Raw genomic sequence first — 16,109 nt, forward strand, 5'->3', positions numbered from 1 at the left:
GGAGAACGAACTAATGGTTACCAGAGGGAAAGGATGGAGGTCAGGGGGAAGGGACTGACATGTACACACTACTATATTTAAAATAGATAACCAGGACTTCCCTGGTGGCACAGTGGTTAGGAATCCGCCTGCCAATGCAGGGGACACAGGTTCGATCCCTGGTCTGGGAAGATCCCACATGCTGCGGAGCAACTAAGCCCATGCGCCACATCTACTGAAGCCCCTACACCTAGAGCCCGTGCTCTGCAACAAGAGAAGTTACCACGATGAGAAGCCCGCAAGTTGTGGCCTCCGCTCACCGCATCTAAAGAAAGCCCACGTGCAGCAACAAAGACCCAACGCAGCCAAAAATAAATAAATTAAATAAATTTAAAAATAATAATAAAGTAGATAACCAACAAGGACCTACTGTACAGCATAGGGAACTTCGCTCGATATTCTGTAATAACCTAAATGGGAAAAGAATTTGAAAAAGAATGGATACTTCTATGGGTGTAACTGGATCACTTTGCTGTACACCTGTAACTAACACATCATCATTAATCAACTATACTCCAATATAAAATAAAAATTTTTTAAAAATTGCTTCTTTCTTATTATCTTCCTTTGAAGACCAGCTAGATCACTGGAATTTGATAAACTAATTGGAGATAAGGTGTAAGTGAGAGATAACAGCTCAGTGTACCCTATCTTCCAGGATTGTTTGAGAGGTGTTATTTTAAGAAGGGTGTCTAGTGTCCTTATCACAAAGGTCTAAGTAATATGGCAATTTCAGGTATCACGGAAGAGAGATTTTGGAAAAAGGATGCGAATACTTTGTCATCCTCCCCAAAGCACATCATGTTATCTTTTCCGTATTATGCCCATAGAGTTTTTTTTGTTTTGTTTAAATAAAAATGGTATTTATTTAGCTCTTTGGAAATATAAATAACACAATAAATGACAAAAAGGAAAACAAAATAAAACAAAAAACCTGACATGTTATATGACTGATCATCTCCAGGCACAACAGCATTTATTAATGAGTATAAAAAAATAAATTTTATTATTTTTATCTGCTTTCCCCCCAGCTTAAACTACATGTATATTTTTGGAAGCTTGAGTTCCTAAGAAAATTCCACAATTTTCACTATACCGGCTCCCACAATGTGACTGAGTGAGGTTAATCAAGGTCCCACTCCCGTAAGGAAATTAATTTTTGTCCTCGCAGATTCTGAACAACCAGACCACTAGGAACTTAAAAAGCAGGTGCTTTCATTCGGATCCTTCTAATATGGGGAAAATACAGCCATCATCCATTAAAACACAATCCAGTTTGGGTATAGGTACTCTTCAAGCTTTCCAAGTTCTCCACTTGACCACCAGACAAGGCCACCAGCTTTTCTGGCAGCCCAGCCTCTCCAGCTGCACCAAAAGTGGGATTCACAAAACTGAAGATAAAGCATTTCTGACCCTTCTTTCTGGAAGTTAGGAGGCTCTCTGGGTAAGAAAGGTAAGGAGGTTTTGCATCAAGCTTGCCTTAACAAGGAGTACGGGGGAGGGACTGCTAATCTACCCAGTGCACACCTGTGTCGAGGGTATGAGTGTATAGTGCATACTTACCCATCACCACACAAGAAAGATAAGAGTAAACTTATAAATCGCTCTGGACCAAGCCCCTCAAAAGAGAGGCGAATTTCATGAACCAAGGCCACTGCCTGTCGTAAAAACCTCAGTTCACCTAGGTCCTTTCCTGAAGAACCATATTAATCTCCTGATTCAAGAGGCACCTTGGCCAGGACAGAGGACAGAAGGAAAATGTAACTTCTGGGTAGGGCAATGCCACATGCAGTTTAGAGGTTGTGGTTTAGACTACAGTACAAGATGGCAGCGTCACTAATACTTAGAGCTGGAAAGAGCCTTGGCTGGACGACACTCCTGGAGCATCTTTACTAATGCAGCTTAATGGCGGTTGCCCAGATGTCGTTGCTGGGGAGCAGGGGAAGAACCCATCCTTGGGGAACGGCGTTGCCTTTGGGATGGTCAGATGGCACCAGGTACTGATCCCAATCATGCCTTATCTGGATGAGCGCCGGCAGGAAGTGCTCAGCTTGGAGGTAATACTGCCGGAAAGGCTGCAAGAGGTGAGCAAGTGGGAACTCATCTGGATCCCCAAATAACTTGGACTCAATTTCAAGCTTCTGTAATAAAAATTTTTTTCTTTCCTCTGTTTCTTCTCTAATTCTCTTTTCCTCTCTTCCTCTTGTTCTCCTTCCAACATAACTCTGAGGGCTCTCTCTTCAGCTTCATATAATTCAGAGCGGTTATTTATTTATTTTTTGCGGTACGCGGGCCTCTCACTGTTGTGGCCTCTCTCGTTGCGAAGCACAGGCTCCGGACGCGCAGGCTCATTGGCCATGGCTCACGGGCCCAGCCGCTCCGCAGCACGTGGGATCCTCCCGGACTGGGGCACGATCCCGCTTTCCCTGCATCTGCAGGCGGACTCTCAACCACTGCGCCACCAGGGAAACCCCATAGCGTTTTTTAATGAGTTTTTTCAGTCGCTGAAGGTGATGCTCAAAGGTCTCATCTGCTGAGGCCGGAGGACAGACCCCTTTCCTTGCTGCAGCCTCTTTCCTGAGTTTCCTCAATTTCTCCAAGGCCCGAAGAATGGCCACCAGTTTTTTGGTGTCTGCTTGTTTTTTCTCACTTCAGACGGGACACCATCAGCAGCAGCTTTAAGTTCCTGCTCCCGCTTTTTCTCCTCCACCTCCTGCACGCACTTGACCCTCCAGCGGTCAATCTCCTGCTCGCGCTCCGCTGCCCGCGTGGCCTCCGCCTCCAGCTCGGCCTCGCGCTCCCGGGCCCTCTCGCGAAGCCGCAGCCGGCGGCGCCAGACCCTCTCCAGCCTGCGCCGCGCCTCGCCCACATAGGCTGCCTGGGTCAGGAGCTGAAGTCGCTTGGCCAGCTCGGCGCGCAGCGGCTGTGCCTCCGCATACAGCTGTGCCCAGGCCACACCGTCAGCCTCGGCCTCCCGCAGCGCATGGCCCAGCTCGCGCAGCCGCCGCACCAGGCGCAGGGATCCGCGCAACCGGGTCCGCAGCTCGCCCAGGCTGGGGCCGGCAGGCGCGCGCGGGGGCACCGGGCAGCCGGCCCGCCGCGGGCTTCCGAACACCGCCTCTAGCCACTGCCGGTCGCGCAGGCGCTGCAGGGCCGCGTCCCCGAGCACTTCGGACGGCGGAGGTGCTTCAGGCCAGCGCGGGCTCCAGGGCGGCCCCGGGCCTGGAGGCGGCGGCCGCGGGCGCTCACCGGCGTCGTTCCCCAGGAGGGGCCGGCACTGGGGCGGCGGGGGAGGCAGCGGCGGTGGCGGCACCTGGTAGAAGGAGCCGCCGCCGCCGCCGCCCCCGCGGGAGGCTTCCCCGGGGGCACGGGGATGCAGAGCCAGCGGGGCTGGAGGAAGGGGGCGAAGGCCCCCGGAAAGGGGGCCGGGCCGCTGGGGAGAGGCGATGGGAAAGCCGGAGAGGGTAGCGGCGGTGGCGGACAGCCGAAGGGAGCGGCGGCTGCGGGGAAGGCGGGCCAGGGCGACCTGGGGTGAAGAAGGGTGGCAGAGCCATGGCCGTGACCACGGAGGGATTCTGAGAAGTGACCCCCATAGAGTTTTTAAAATAATTTATTATCAATGACAACAATATAACAGCAGCTTTATCTGTATTGTCGTTTATTTTCCAGATAAGACTATATTCAAGACAGGCAATTTTCTGGTGATTGAACAGCATGATATTGGTTTCAAAGGTGAGGATATGAGTTGCTTTGTTAGAGACTCTCTGGGGACAAGTCTGAGAAAACTGTATGGGCCACAGATGGTATTTATTGATATTATTTTCAGTCTATAAACATTTATGTATATTCTCCAAAGAACCTGTGTCCAGGCTTTTCTTATACAAAGGCATAATAAAGAAAAGATAACATGGTGTGTTTGAGGCTATTGTTATTAAACTAACTGATCATGTGTGCATGTGTACATATACTATATTTTATTTTGTTAAATATGCTTTTATAACACCATATGCCATGTGTAAAAGTTTATTTCTCTGAGGACAGTGCAGACAGAGACCAGAGCTGATCATTAGTAGCTTTGTCTTCAGAAGCAGGACCAGACGGGAAGGAGCAGCAGGAAACTGCCTCTTAAAAATTCCAGACTAGGGCTTCCCTGGTGGCGCAGTGGTTAGGGGTCCGCCTGCCGATGAAGGGGACGCGGGTTCGTGTCCCGGTCCTGGAGGATCCCACATGCCGCGGAGTGGCTGGGCCCGTGAGCCGTGGCCACTGAGCCTGCGCGTCCGGAGCCTGTGCCCCGCAACGGGAGGAGCCGCGGCAGTGAGAGGCCCGCGTAATGCAAAAAAAAAAAAAAAAAAAAAAAATTCCAGACTAAAAATTCGTTTATCCCTCCCTTGTGTTCCCAACAGGGATCAAATGAAGCTGAGATCGTGATGGTGCCACAAACTAGTGATCTTATTGTGTCTTTAGGAACGTCCACCTTTCCTCAATTCACGTGTTTCTGAGGGCCTGTTGCTGTGCTCCACGCTGAAATACTGAGGCACAGTCCCTGCCCTCCTGGAGCTTAGACCCTAGAGACAATGCAAGTTCTTTTCTTTTGAATTCCATTTACCCAGAATTTCAAATATTTCAAGCAGTCATTTTCAAACATAAAATGTTTTTGAAACAGAGATAGATTGTATCTTCAGAAGTATCTAGATCCCAGGATGCTATGGACTGAATTGTGTCCCTGCCAAATTCATATCTTGAAGTCCTAACCCCTATCTGACTACATACTGGACATGGGGCCTTTAAGGAGGATTAAGGTTAAGGGAGGTCATAACGATAGAGTCCTGATCTGATAGAACTGGTGCCCTTATAAGAAGAGGAAGAGATACTGGAATTCTCTCTGCATGTGCACGCACTGAGGAAAGGCCATGTGGGCACATATCAAGAAGGCAGACTTGTGCAAGCCAGGAAGAGGGTTCTCACCAGAACTCCACCTTGCTGGCAACCACACCTTAGACTTCCAGCCCCCAGAATTATGAGAAAATAAATCACTGTTTAAGCGACCCAGCCTATAGTATTTTGTTATGGAAGTTCTAGCAAACTGATACATGTGGTGTATGTGATATTATCTTGTTTAGAGTAATTAAGGGTACAAAAGCATCGGTATGAAAATAGCATCACTCGGAATTCCCTGGTTGTCCAGTGGTTAGGGCTCCATGCTTTCACTGCAGAGGCCATGGGTTCGATCCCTGGTTAGGGGACTAAGCTCTCATGAGCTGCAGCATGGCCAAAAAAAAAAAAAATAGCATCACTCAGACGCTCCTCATCAGTTCAGGGGCTTAGTGGGAATCTGTTATTTTGTCTGCTCTTCCCTGACTTCTTTGGGGAACTCCTCATCACCAGTCCATAGAGTTCATGTGAAGTAGTCAATCACAATTTACTGCCCTGTGCTGGCCATGGGCTTGCTTATCATGGTACCCAATCATCCTGACAACAGTGATTATAACTGGTACAGCAGTGAGCACACCACATACACAGGACTTAGCAGAGCCCTTCTATACGTTTATATGCAGTACTTACCATGGACATTTAATACACATTGAGAGAACTTGCTTTTTCTGCTAGTCTCGCTGAGCTGGGATCATAAAAGCCTGGCTGAATGTAGGAAACCTGGCTGTACTGGGAGGGAACGAGTCTGACACACAAAGGAGAGCAGAGAAGAGAGAGAGTGCGTGTTACATAAATGCCAGATTCCAGCCATGACTAAAGCCTACTCCTGACTCCCCAGTTAGATAAACCAGTGTATTTGCTTCTCTTTCAGCTTAAGCTAGCTTGAATTTGATTTCTGTCACTTGTACCCAAGAATCTTGACTTATACAAGAGATTCACTAGTCCCTTTGAGTCCTTTCTTGGCCAGATTTGACCAGAACCCCAGGCTCTGAGTTGCTTTCATCCTCCAACTCGGACTGTGCTGATCCTTTTCTCTTCAAAACATGGCGAGGGCAGAGTTGTTTATCACCAGACTTCCCATGGCCCAGAAATATGCTTTGCCTGCTCTCTCCTCTAGGTTTTCCCAGGTAAAAAACTCAGTTTTCTTATCTTTAAAATGGGAACAGTCACCTGTAAAAATACTGAATCACTATGCTGTATACCTGAAACTAATATAATATTGTAAATCAACTGTACTTCAATTTTAAAAAATTGGGAAGAGTTGCTGTGAAATAATTTCATAAAGTGTCTAGCACACTGTTGAGCAGTAGTAGGTGCTTGGGGATATTAGCTCCTATCATGGAAAATTCTCTGTATGGTGCCCAAGGCCCTCCCCTAGGCTGCCGTGAGCAATCTTTTCTTTATCCTCAAGAAAAGCAAAAGCGATGAACAGATCGAGAGCAATATCTATTTTTTTTACAGTAAGATCTTAGTCCCCTCCCAGAGAAAGGTTGCCTATTTGTAACAAGGGAGAAGAACGTATGTACCTAAATGCTCTGCTTAAAATCACACTTTGTTTAGAGATCATTCCTGCCTACTTTTCTTCTTCAGTTCAAGAATGGGAAGAGGGCTTCCCCTGGTGGCCCAGTGGTTGAGAGTCCGCCTGCCGATACAGGGGACACGGGTTCGTGCCCCGGTCTGGGAAGATCCCACATGCCGCGGAGCGGCTGGGCCCGTGAGCCATGGCCGCTGAGCCTGCGCGTCCGGAGCCTGTGCTCCGCAACGGGAGAGACCACAGCAGTGAGAGGCCCGCGTACCGCAAAGAAAAAAAAAAAAAAAAAAAAAAAAAGAATGGGAAGAAACCATTCCTTCTGTTTCTGTGTCCAGGAAGGAGAGGTGAAATTAATGGTCACTGTGGGCACACAATCTGCTCTGAGGAAACTAACAAAGAGGCCTAGCAAGCCTGCCTTCCCTGGCATGGTCACTTGGATGGGCTTGCGAAGACTTGGTTGGGTCCTGGGCAAACTCCTCTGCTGTGTGCCATCACCAACAAATGGAAGATACCACACTCCGGGGGTTGGGGGGAGGATAGTTTGGAAAATGGAAGAAACCCATGTTCAGGCTGAAGACAGGAGCAGTACGGCTGTTACCTGGATGGTGCATCTGATGTAATCGGGGATAAGGGACGTGCAACTCCCTTCTGACCTCAGCTTCCTGGGATCCTGCAATTTCCATTATTTGGGATAAAAAAGAATTGCAGTACAAACTGCCCAACAGGGGAGAAGCCTCTGTTATTACTCAGACCTTGCTAAACAACCAACCAGAGCAGGGCAATGCTTACGTAGGCTTGGCAAACCATTAAACCATCATACTCAGTGGGCCAGCCTCAGCCAGGGTGGCCAGCCTTCCTGCCGCGGACAGAGTTCTGAGTCATATGGCCCCTTATGGAACGCTTTCCACCACCCCTGACAGCAGCATTACCCCATCTGTGCCTGGCGTTGAGACTTTCACTTCCCCTTCCTTCTGGCGCCACCAGTGGTGGGAAACCAACACTATATGTTCTAGATACTGTGCATGCGCTTATTTGGTTAAGTTCCTACGCTGTGAAGTGGGTACTTATCCCCATCATATAGAGGAAGAAACTGAGGCTTAGAGATAGAGGTGACCAGTTGGTAAGTGGAAGAACTACAACACCCACATTCCTCCCCATGGCAAAAACGTTTCCACGTATTTAAGACTTTTGTTCCTAAGGCCTGCAATGAGGGGAATAGGCCAGCACACCCCCAGTTAACTTTATGGGCTTCGTCTTTCTAACAATCTTCATCTCTTTCGCTCTTAAACAGAAAGCCATCCTATCAGCACCATTCAAAACACTTACTCTCCCGAGAGAGAAGAGACTGTTCTCCAGTGTTTCCTCAATCAACGTGAAGAGTGCCTGGCACATCATTCCTCAGTAATTGTACGCCGCCTTCATCTGCATCTGTTCATTCGCTGAACAGGTGAGGCCTTTTTTGCAACATCCTACTGTCAAGAGTGGCCTGCAGCCCTTATTGTTATCCCTCAGTTGACCTGGCCACAGACCAAAGCAGATGGTCCAGCTCTGGGGGTAGAGACCTCCTCTGGTTTCCCCACTCCAAGACCAGTTAGTAACCTGCCACAGTCCATGCTTCTTGCTCTCCCATACAAATGATACCTAAATGCACACTTCATCACAGCGCTTCTTGAGAAACCTCTGGTTTGCAACGTTCTGAAAACTTTTCAAACAACCATCACTTGGGCTTCCACTCAGAAGCTGAAGTATCAGCCTGGGAGGAGAGAAAGTCAGGGTGATATTTGGTGTCCTGTGATTGCTGCATTTATTTCACTAATTTCAGATATTGGCAGCAGGATGGGCATGAATGGTTGGTGTTTGCTTCTTAATTGGTTTAGGGCCCTCGCTCACTCTGGGCCCAGTCTCATTCACCAGTAACTGGAGACAGCTGTCTACAAGGGATTTTTTTAATGGTGTTTTAATGTCATTTTACTTTCCTGAAATGTCACTTGGACGGGCAAGGAAATTTCCCCCTAGAGTCCTTGGAGGCTGTTCTGAGCTGAAATAACCACCACCATGGTCGGCTGAGCTCTAAATGAAAAATAGAGTTATACGTCAAACTAATATTTTAGGGAAGAAAATGTGCAAAACCACACCGGCACATCTGCCAGCATGATCTCAAGCTTTAGCCACAAAGCCACAGAGCGACGACTGAGGGCCAGAGTCACTCGTGGCCATCGGTAAGGGAGCCAAAGTTCAAGAGAGGGACAGAATGAATAATGGTGACTAGCTTCCTGTTCATCCACTGTGGCAGATTAGAAGGCCAAGAGAAGGCGGGAGTGATGACATTTTTAAAGGGATTCGTTTTGTGAGAAGACTGCTGGGTGAAAAGCAGTGGGTCAGGGCTTATTAGAAACCACAGCTGAAGCCATAAGAAAAAAAAAAATAAAACACTGTAGAAGAATAATGATGATGAGAGATAAAGCAGCTTGACAAAAGCAGTTCACAAAACTGAACGTACAGGGGCTTCCCTGGTGGCGCAGTGGTTGAGAATCCGCCTGCCGATGCAGGGGACACGGGTTCGTGCCCTGGTCCGGGAAGATCCCACATGCCGCGGAGCGGCTGGGCCCGTGAGCCGTGGCCACTGGGCCTGCGCGTCCGGAGCCTGTGCTCCGCAACGGGAGAGGCCACAACAGTGAGAGGCCCGCGTACCACAAAAAAAAAAAAAAAAAAAAAAAAAAGAAAACTGAACGTACAATATTGTCATTGACTGGTTTGGCGTCTGTGTTTTAAAAAGCTTCCCAAGTTGTTCTGATATACTGTCAGCATTGAGAACCACTAGTATATACAGAGAAAATTTAAAAACCAGAGATAGCTTTATGGGGTATTTCTGATTTAATTTGTTTCCTGTGGTTTTTCTGTTTCTACATATTGATCTATGAACATGCATTACATCTACCATCAGAAAAGGTTATTAATAAAAATTATAACTGAACTTATTAGCAAAAATTGTCCCAGGCAACAACAAGAAATAATCATAACAGCTAACATTTATGAAGTGCTTCCTGAGAGCCAGACATGGGTTTCTTTTTTTTTGGCCACATGGAATGTGGGATCTTAGTTCCCTGACCAGGGATCAAACCCATGCCTCCTGCAGTGGAAGCACAGACTCTTAACCACTGGACAGCCAGGGAAGTCCCAGACATGGTTTTATTAATGTTGTCACTTAGTCCCTACAACAACTCTGACCGAGGCACTAGTATTTCAGCCATTTTACTGATGAGGAAAAGCAGAGGTCCAGGAGGTTCTAGCTCAGACAACAAGAGAGTGACAGACAAAGTATGAACCCAGGGACAGTTACTTGAGAACCTGAGGCTCACCCTTACGTGCTGCTTTGTTCCAGTTGGAAGAAGTCCTGTGTGGTCCAAAGGGCTCCCCTCCAGTCACACCATCATGGGCCCGCTGGATCCTGGGCCTCACCTGTGCCTGCTTTGCGATTCCCAGAGGTCGTGGGAAATTTCCTCTCTGCATTCCCATCAATGTGCTATTTTTTTCCGGAGACTTCCCAGAGTTTGCTACTCCCCTCAAGGGATAACTGTCGCCATGCAAGCTAGAGAAAGGGAAAAAGAAAGAAGAAATTGAACACTGCAGGATCCTGGCTGGCTATTAAGACGTATCATAAGAATCCTTTTTAAAACGTCTTAATTGGTTTTTTATTGTAGTGCAGAATGGAGTTCTATGAGGTGCCCCAGGCCATTATACATGAGGGTACGGATGTGAAATTCTACAGGGTTTTCCCCTGGAGAGAGGACAGAGTGCTCATCAGATGATTTCCCCATTTCGCAGATGCTGATGTAAAGTCATTAAGAAACTTCGTGAAAGAGAAAAAAATGAGTTGATGCCCCAGCCAGAACCAAAGACCTTTCTAGTCCACAAGCGGTTTGTGGATTTTAAAAGATTTTTAAAAATCAGCAGCTATTTAAATTCATTCTCCTCCTTCATGGTAAGTTTTCCGATAAAACACAGCATGTGCAGTTAGATTTGAATTTCAGATAAATAATTTTTTGGTAAAAGGTGTCCCAAATAGTGCATGGGACATCTTTATACTAAAAAATTATTCATTGTTTAATTTTAGATAAACTTTAACTGGGAGTCCTGTACTTTTATTTGTTAAATATGACAGACCTATTTCATGAGAAACATGATTTTATTTTCTCCTTGGAGACTGTTTGCCCTTCTCAGTGTCATTAGCTCAATGATTTGAAGAAAAATAGACCAGAAAATTAATCCCAGCCCATCCTTTTGTGCCAAACACCCACTGGGCTAACTCCTCTGGTAGTCAGTAAGCGTTACATCTTCCAAAGGCGCACACACACCTTACACACATTCACATACACGTACACACCTTCAGACATGCACAGGCACACATTTTCTCATATATGTATATATATGCACACACGCAGGGTACAAATAGTTTCTCCTAACATTTTAAATTGCAAACCCCTCACTCTCTGCTCAGATTTTCATGGCTTTCCAAAAACATTTTTTTTGGGGGGGGTCAGTTCTTGTCCATTCAAGCAGACAGTCATGTCTCCAGCTTGCTTTGTATGCCAGGCTACACTGATTGGGCTTCCCACAGAGAGAGTTGGCAATAAGACCTTATCGCTCTCTCTTTTTAAAAAAATTTTATTTATTTTAGTTTTGGCTGCATTGGGTCTTCGTTGCTGTGCACAGGCTTTCTCTAGTTGTGGCGAGCAGGGGCTACTCCTGGTTGCGGTGCGCGGGCTTCTCATTGCGGTGGCTTCTCTTGTTGCAGAGCACGGGCTCTAGGCACGTGGGCTTCTGTAGTTGTAGTGCACAGGCTCAGTAGTTGTGGCATGTAGGCTCTAGAGCTCAGGCTCAATAGTTGTGGTGCATGGGCTTAGTTGCTCTGCGGCATGTGGGATCTTCCCAGACCAGGGCTTGAACCCGTGTCCCCTGCATTGGCAGGCAGATTCTTAACCACTGCACCACCAGGGAAGCCCAAGACCTTATCTCTTGTATTTCAGGAAATTTGAATTTTTCTTTTCTTGCCATTGCATTAAACTGCCTATTTTAGTGAAAAGGGGATGATAGTTGTCTTATGGTCAGACACTGAATGCGACTTAATAACAAGGAAAAGTACAAACTGCAAATTGAAAAAATTGAGCCATGTAATATAAATATTTGAAAATGAGAGAGAAGAAAAAAATTTAAAGTATTTAAGAAGCAGTATAGCATAGTGGTTAAAAGAATAATTCCTATAGCCAGGCTACTTGAGTTACTAGCTGGACAAGTTACTTAACTTTAGCTGTAAAGTGGAAATAACAGTTTCTGACTCATGAGGTTGTTGTGATGTTTAAGTAAATATATAAAAGATGTATGAAATAGTGGCTGACACATATTATTTACCATTACAATTACCTCTTATTTGCCACACACAGGGGTAGCCTATTTACATATATAATTCCATTCAATTGTCTAATGAATGTGAGATACAGGGACATAAGGAAACTGAGGCTCAGAGAGGTTAAGAGACTTGCCCGAGGTCACACAGCTAGCATGCAACAAAGCCAAGATTTAAGTACCAATCTCAGTACAAAGCCACTGTTCTCTTGATTACCCAATTTTAAAATAACAAGTGGATACTGGGCATATACCCTGAGAAAACCATAACTCAAAAAGAGACATGTACCACAGCATTCATTGCAGCACTATTTACGATAGCCAGGACATGGAAGCAACCTAAGTGTCCCTCAACAGATGAATGGATAAAGAAGATGTGGCACATATATACAATGGAATATTACTCAGCCATAAAAAGAAATGTAATTGAGTTATTTGTAGTGAGGTGGATGGACCTAGAGTCTATCACACAGAGTGAAGTAAGTCAGAAAGAGAAAAACAAATACCGTATGCTAACACACATATATGCAATCTAAAAAAAAAAAAAAAAAACATGGTACTGATGAACCTAGTTGCAGGGCAGGAATAAAGAGGCAGACATAGAGAACGGACTTGAGGACATGGGGTGGGGGAAGGGTAAGCTGGGACAAAATGACAGTAGCATCGACATATATACACTACCAAATGTAAAATAGCTGGCTGGTGGGAAGCAGCCGCATAGCACAGGGACATCGGCTCAGTGCTTTGTGATGACCTAGAGCGGTGGGATAGGGAGGGTGAGAGGGAGGCTCAAGAGGGAGGGGATATGGGGACATGTGTGTGCATATGGCTGACTCACTTTGTTGTGCAACAGAAACTAACACAGTATTGAGAAGCAATTATACTTCAATAAAGATCTATTAAATAAATAAATAAAGTCACAGGGATGTAATGTACAGCACAGGAAACAGTCAATAACACTGCAATAACTTTGTATGGTGACAGATGGTTACTAGACTTAGTGTGGTGATCAATCTGCAGCATAGATAATTCAAATCACTATGCTGTACACCTGGAACTAATATATATTGTATGTCAATTATACTTCAATTAAAAAAGAATACATCTTTTTAAAAAATAAAATAAAATAAAAGTGGAAAGTACACAGGTGGCCAGGTAGTAGCTCTTCAGGAAGGAGACAGAATCACGGCTATAGTCACTGCTTCTGTGGAGTCGGAGGGGTGAATATCAGGAGAGATTTAGACTGGTGCATTTGGTGGAGAGTACAGGACCTTCTGTTTAGTTACAGACCTCACCCAAACATCTGCCAAACAGGTTAGGACCTTACTTTCTTGTGACCTCTCTAAATAAATCCCCAGGAGGTGGAAAGCCCTGATCCCAGGCTCTGCCTGACTCTCCATCATTCAGGCGATATAAGGCAGGGCTGATACACCAGCATTGGGTTTATTCTAGCAGTAGCCCCGAAGACTCTGTCCTTGACTCGCAACTGTCTACTCAGCTTCTCCACTTGGATATCTAATACACATCTCAGACTTAACAAGTCCAGAACAGGATTTTATCCCCCAAACTGGCAAAATACATCCAGAATCAGACCACCTCCCTCCATCTCCACCCCTACCAACCTGGTCCATGCAGCTCATCTTCATCAGGATCATTGCAGTAGACTCGTAGCTGATCTCCCTGCTTCCACCCTTGCCTCCTGCCATGGTGTAGTCTTCACACGGCAGCCAGAGTACTCGTTAAACATGCCACAAATCACCGCACTCCTCTGCTCAAACTCCTCCAGAGTCTCCCATCTTGGAGAGCCTGAAAAGCCATCATGATCCACAGCTCTCCCCCAGCTCTCTTGGACCTCCCCTCGCACCACTAACCCCAGCTCCATCAGCCCCAGCCCCTAGGCCTCTACACCAGTCCTTGCACAGGCCAAGCCGGCTCCCACATTAGGGCCTTTGCACACACTCTTCTCTCTGCTGGACGTACTGCACCATGATGCCCTCACGACTCACTCCCTAATGTCCTTTAAATGGCTGTACTGCCCCATCTCACCCTAGCAGAGAGGACCAGCCTGTCCACCTGCATAAAACAGCAACGTGCCGCCCTCACCTGGGCACTCCCTCTCCCTTAACCTGCCTTATTTTTTTTCACAGCATTTATCATTTCCTGATGTGCTCTATTCACCTATTTGCTTATTGTCTCTACCCTCTAGAAGGGAAGATCCATGTGGATAGAGATTTTGTCTGTATTACTGACCGCTATTTCTGTATCCTCAGGGCCTAGAAGACGATGTACACACAGCAGGTGCACAATAAATATTTGGCGAGTGAGTGGACAGAGAGAGCCTTGTGTCGGCTGAACAGGACACCTCTGCTGACTGCCTCAGCTTCCCTACCCTATAATCAGCCTTTGAGAAGACTCTCCATTCTGCATTCTTTTCCACCTTAGGAATCAAAACTCCAGGATGATCCTGAACAAATCTTTTCTGGCTGGCTTGCTTCTGTGTTTTGTAGTTCTGCCCAGTTGGGTTGGGCAGAAGAGACTGATGGACAAAGCCACGTGCAAGGCTCCCAGCAGGTCTCCAGCTCGCCATGTGCTCTCAATGGAAACATGTCTGGGGACACTATTCTAAAGGCTCCAAACCAACCAGCAAATGATGAAAAGCTCATCGCTCAAGCAGAGAAGAAAACAAATCCATCCACCCCGATGCCCACTTCCATGCGAACTCCACATTAGTTCAAAGGGCCAGTGCTGGCAACACTTTCAGCTTTTATGACCCTCTTTTGTCGTTCCAGGGATTGTGTTTGGCACATGCCGGGAGGAGGTGGCCTTTCAAATTGAATGCACCAAGCAGGAAGCTTTCCAAAGACAAAATTAATTATCTTCAGCAGCATCTAAACAATTATTATTCTGTGAGGAGTTTGCCAGTCAGAGACTTTAGCACATCCATTAGGGACCCTGAAACCATGCCAAGGACTCAGCCTCTCCCTGCAGAAATCCCTTCACCCTCCCCAAATAAGCAAGGCTATTAGACAAGGGCTTTGCTGACCCAGGTGGGGGGCCTCACCCAATCCTCTGGCTTCTGCGGCATCTCCTAACAGCTGAAGTGTTGCCTACCGAAGCCTAGCACAAACACTGAACACCATAAGGGTTGAACACTAGAATATGCAGCATCTAAATGTTCAAGTATCTCTTCCTAAAAGGATTCAGGTATATCCAGTTGTACTGTATTAATTAATCATTTTTCCAGAATTACACTGTCAAAACTATCAATAAGGCTAGAGTGCCTCTTAATGGGCCCCAGGTTCAAGTACGCACATTCTACTCACATGAAGAGGACAACGCACCACTGGAAATGCCTGAACTCTGTGGTTTCTCTGACCCTTGGATCAGCCAGGTCCCCTCTGAGATTCCTGAACATTCAACCAGCCCAAATTTCTAGTTCATCTTTTAAGTATATTTATGGACATGGATACCATACTTTAATTTGTCAGCCATTTTAAGATGCACCGTTATTTTATGTAAAGCTAAGAAAGAAAATGATGCTGTAAACTAAATTAGAACAAGCCATTGATTATAGGTTGGGTCCCGATCAGAGATAAGTTGTAAAAAATTGCGTATCTTACAATCGTGTATTTGTGTGCATGCGTGTGTAGGGGGAAAGAGAAAGATGTAGTTGGGGAAAAAAAAAAACTCATGTAAGTGTTTTGGAGCAGTTTTGATATTTAATATTTTCACCATTTCTAAAATTAAAGAAAATTACTAGATTGCTTTTAAAATTCTACTTGGGGATTTTAATAGAATTTTTAAAATTATCAACTGTATGAAGTTATTTCTATTTTAGACTCTGCTGATCAGGCACCGAGTTCTCTAACATGAAAATGAATTATGTAATTGCTCTTTCTGCTTGCTCTTCTTGCAAGGGGCCAAACCAGGTTCGGTGTTGCTGCCGCAGCAGAGCACATATGATTAAGTCATGTGGCAAATGGCCATCATTCTAAGAGCCTGAGTTCACTCATGCACTCACTCGCTCTTTCATGACTGCCTTCCAACTTCCGGTCAGGGGTAATTTTCTGAGTTTATCACTAATTTCTCATTTGCAGAATGAGAGGCTAGAACTAGATTGATTTCTAAGCACCCTTTCTGCTTTAACATTCAGCTTCATACTAATTCCAGTTTGACTTTTAAAATATAGGAATCATCTGGCAAA

The 16,109-nt window shown here is 45.9% G+C and overlaps 1 protein-coding gene and 1 long non-coding RNA gene across 3 annotated transcripts; one reads left to right on the top strand and one right to left on the bottom strand.

Moving 5' to 3' along the window:
• Positions 1 to 1,074: 1,074 nt before the first annotated feature.
• Positions 1,075 to 3,593, bottom strand: LOC131766665 (programmed cell death protein 7-like). The gene is given in 6 exon segments (XM_059081229.2): positions 1,075 to 2,197; positions 2,200 to 2,302; positions 2,520 to 2,686; positions 2,689 to 3,429; positions 3,432 to 3,533; positions 3,536 to 3,593. Coding segments are annotated over 6 exon segments (1,437 nt in total). The 3' UTR covers positions 1,075 to 1,931.
• LOC136792282 (uncharacterized) lies at positions 3,020 to 15,714 on the top strand. 2 transcript variants are annotated; one of them, XR_010835876.1, is made up of 4 exons: positions 3,020 to 3,222; positions 3,709 to 3,771; positions 7,794 to 7,949; positions 14,176 to 15,714. It is a non-coding gene; the product is annotated as an uncharacterized lncRNA (long non-coding RNA). The 2 variants fall into 2 exon arrangements; XR_010835875.1 differs by lacking the exon at positions 14,176 to 15,714 and adding an exon at positions 10,328 to 10,479 and having other exon boundaries at positions 3,051 to 3,222.
• Positions 15,715 to 16,109: the final 395 nt, after the last annotated feature.

This window comes from Kogia breviceps, chromosome 12, assembly GCF_026419965.1.
Source record: "Kogia breviceps isolate mKogBre1 chromosome 12, mKogBre1 haplotype 1, whole genome shotgun sequence".
Taxonomy (NCBI): domain Eukaryota; kingdom Metazoa; phylum Chordata; class Mammalia; order Artiodactyla; family Physeteridae; genus Kogia; species Kogia breviceps.